The 3,931-nt window shown below is 47.7% G+C and overlaps 1 protein-coding gene across 1 annotated transcript; it reads left to right on the top strand.

Moving 5' to 3' along the window:
* Positions 1-2,363: 2,363 nt before the first annotated feature.
* Positions 2,364-3,318, top strand: LOC132525306 (olfactory receptor 2AT4). The gene is given in 3 exon segments (XM_060157844.1): positions 2,364-2,919; positions 2,922-3,200; positions 3,203-3,318. Coding segments are annotated over 3 exon segments (951 nt in total).
* Positions 3,319-3,931: the final 613 nt, after the last annotated feature.

Here is a 3,931-nt window from a genome sequence, read left to right as displayed (position 1 = left end):
TGAGCCACAACTACTGAAACTGTAGTTGTAGGGTTTTTGTGTTTTTTGTTTTTTGCCACTCTCTCACTTTGTCCCAGCTTACCCTTCCCCCTCCCTGTGTCCTCAAGTCCATTCTTTATGTCTACATCTTTATTCCTGTTCTGCCCCTAGATTCTTCAGAACCATTTTTTTTTTAGATTCCATATATATGTGTTAGCATACGGTATTTGTTTTTCTCTTTCTGACTTACTTCACTCTGTATGACAGACTCTAGGTCCATCCTCACTACAAATAATTCAATTTTGTTTCTTTTTATGGCTGAGTAGTATTCCATTGTGTATATGTGCCACAACTACCAGGCACCAGGTATACAACCGCTCTGCTCAGGACACGGGACCTGATTGTCATGACTTTTTTCCATGCAGATGTGCCCAGTCCACCTCTTCCTTAAGTCATTTCTTGAAAAGAGCATTCTTTTTCTAGCCTTGTAGTGCCTCTATTTAGTAACCAGACCATCTGAAACTGTTTGAAAACGCCCTCAGAACCAAACAGAAATCCATAACTGTCTCTGACATCAGCCTAAGAAATGGAGAGAGGAAAGTAAAACTTTTGGCCTATTTTTTCCCCAGGTGGAAACCAGAGCTTCCAAATCCTCCAGGTGGCCTGGCTTGGTGGAAAGAGTCCAAGATCAGAGCCTGAGGCCTGGTTTCCAGGACCAAGTCTGGTACAGACCAGCTGTTGACCCGGGGACAGCTGCCCATCCCCATCCCGGCCTGACTTGTCTTTTTTTTTTTTTTTGGGCCTCCCAGCTTTCGGGATCTTAGTTCCTCAACCAGGGATTGAACCCGCGCCCCGTGAAATGGAAGCTCAGAGTCCTAACCACTGGACCACCAGGGAATTCCCCGGCCTGACTTTTCGTCTGTGAAAGAAAGGGTCAGGGACTCAACTATCTGCAGGCCATTTCCACGCTTACGTATTCTGTGGCGTGAGAGGGTTTGTTAGAAGAGGGAGAAGCTGGAGGTGGTCCTGGAAAACCAAGTGGATCTGCTCCAGGGGTCCCTGGGGCAGGGAGGCAGTGATCTGAACATCAACATAACCTGGCCCTGGATCACTTAGTCAAGGTGAAGTTCGAGTCAACACTTCCCTCAGCTCAGTTCTGGGGGTTGGAAAGTCTCACTGTGGGGGTCTTGGGCTGCCGTGCACGCACAGTAACCTTCTTCAACAGCCTCCTGGGAGTGGAGTTACTCTCTGAAGAGTGCTTGGTCTTCTCTCCTGACACTGGTTCTGAGACTTTTCAGTTCTCTGTGATGCCCTCTGAGCTGGGGCCCAGAGCAGTGGGCATGAAGTGGCTTAACAGTGACACCTGCCGAGCTGCAGCAGCCAGGAGGGGGAAGACCATGGAGTGACCCAGGAAGTGCCCTGGAGTTTGTTTTTTCCCACCAGGGGGAGAATCTATCTTCCACTTGGATTCCTTTCGAGAAATGACTCCTTCTACCAAAGGCATATACAATGCCTCTGCCCTCGCAAGGTGACTGACATCTCAGTTTGCCGGGGACTAAGGGATTTCCTGGGACATGGGACTTGCAGTGCTAAAACCAGGCAGTTCTGGGCAAATCAGGATGATTGGTCTCTGGATATGACAAATAGACAGGATACAAGGACCCAGGTTAGACTGAGACAGAGTCCCAGCAGAAGCTGCACAGAAAGGGGAGCTGTTCCTGGCTGAAGCAGACTGCATTCTGTAGCAGCCCTTGGGGGGAAGCAGCTCTTCCTATCAATAAGATATCATAGAAAGGGAATCCTCCACAATCTGATTGATGTAGTTCATTTATGTTACTTTTTTTTTTTTAAAGAACCAATGGATCTAGGGTCAGAAGTTTGCTTAAGGGTTTTTAATCTAGCTCCTATCTAAATATTAAACCTCCTGTGCACCATTTCAGCTCAAAAGACCCCAGCTTTGCCTACCTCTAGTTATAAGGAATTCACGCATTCTCAAGCCAGTCTTTTGCCTTATGGGATAGTTCTAATTATAAGAAACTTATTCCATATGTGGGGCTCTCTGGGTCCCTGGAGCTGCTAATACTGGCCCCAGTTCTTTGTAAGTGTTGTACCTGTCCCATGACAGCCCTTCAGGTGTTTATGTTCACCCCTCTTGCCCACCAGACAGGACCAGCTTTTTAACCATTGCTCATTAGACAACTCACTATCCTGAGCATCTTAGTTGTGCAATGAAATTCCAGGCACAAAGAAACAGTTAGGATTGAGATCCATGGTTGGAAACAAAAAGATGCATGTTCTAGTTAATGTTTCCCTGGTTGTTCTGGTTTCCAGATATGTACTGATGTTTCCAGTATCTGTCTGCAAATAACCAGCCCTGACCCACTATGGAAGCCACCTGTAATGGATCAAAGGGCTCCTCACCTGTGTTCTACCTGGTGGGCATCCCCTCTCTGCTTGAATCCCTCTTCCTCCTTGTCTTCTTGATTTTCCTCTTAATCTCTCTGCTTATTCTGGTGGGAAATGAGCAGATCCTGTTGTCTGTGGTGGCAGAGCCCAGCCTCCACAAGCCCATGTACTTCTTCCTGATCAACCTCTCAGCCCTGGACATCCTCTCTACTACAACCACTGTCCCCAAGATGCTGTCCCTATTCTTGCTTGGGGACCAGTACCTCAGCTTCTCTGCCTGCTTCCTGCAGATGTACCTTTTCCACAGATTCTCCTGCTCTGAAACCTTCATGCTGGTGGTCATGGCCTATGACTGCAATGTGGCTATCTGCTGCCCACTGCACTACCTTGTCCTCATGACCCCACAGACCAGTGCTGCACTGGCAGCCAGTGCCTGGCTCACTACCCTCCTTCTGCCCATCCCAGCAGTGCTGCAGACCTTCCACATGGCTTTTGACAACACTGTTCACATCTACCACTGCTTCTGTGACCACTTGCGGTCCAGGCCTCCTGCTCTGACACCGCGCCCCAGACCTTCATGGGCTTCTGCATCGCCATGGTGGTGTCCTTCCTGCCCCTTCTCCTGGTGCTTCTTTCCTATGCGCACATCCTGGCCTCAGTGTTTCACGTCAGCTCCCAAGAAGGAGGCTCAAAAGCCTTCTCCACCTGCAGCTCCCACCTCCTGGTTGGCACTTACTACTCATCCATTGCCATAGCCTACGTGGCCTATAGGGCTGGCCTACCCCTCGACTTCCACATCATGGGCAACGTGGTGCATGCATTCTCGCATCTGTCCTCAACGCTCTCATCTACACGCTGAGGAACAAGGATGTCAAAGCAGCCATCACCAAAATGGCATGTCCCCAGGGCCCAGGGAATTCTGGGGACCCTTGATCCTTAGATGCAAATAATTCAGCTCCCTGGACACCAATGACAGCGCCCAGCACAGAATAAACACAATAAATATTTTTAAATGAATTAAAGCAACCCAAATTGACTTCATTCAGTTGAGCAGACAGCTAAAGCCCGGTCCTCAAATACCGGATCAAGAGGTCTTCCCACTAGTGCTATAGAATGATTGGTTTTCACAGTTTTCATCAGTCATTAATGTGATGAATAAAATTTGATCATCCAATCATTTATATTTAAAGTCTTTACTAGGACTGCTAGAGACAGAAATAAGCCAGACATAGTTGCTGCCCTCAAGGTATCCATAGTTTAACTGGGGAGTCAGACCCAGAGAAATAATATAAGGTGCTAGGACAGAGAGAAGCAAAGGGGGCCGTGGGAGCCACGAAGTTAGCATTTGATTGAATGTTAAAAATTTCTCCTGTAAGTTTTTATATTTTTGGCATTGGTATCACTTGTTTGTTAGCAAATACTCATGTATCAGCAATATAGATGGGTGGGAGGCTGGAAATGATTGCATAAGAAAGCCACTAGCTGCTCCAATCGGGAGCGGTAATAAGGTCCATGTTCCCATCCAATGGGATGGATCCATTTTCAG

This window comes from Lagenorhynchus albirostris, chromosome 9, assembly GCF_949774975.1.
Source record: "Lagenorhynchus albirostris chromosome 9, mLagAlb1.1, whole genome shotgun sequence".
In the NCBI taxonomy this organism is placed as follows: domain Eukaryota; kingdom Metazoa; phylum Chordata; class Mammalia; order Artiodactyla; family Delphinidae; genus Lagenorhynchus; species Lagenorhynchus albirostris.
This window is presented reverse-complemented; position numbering and strand designations above follow the sequence as displayed.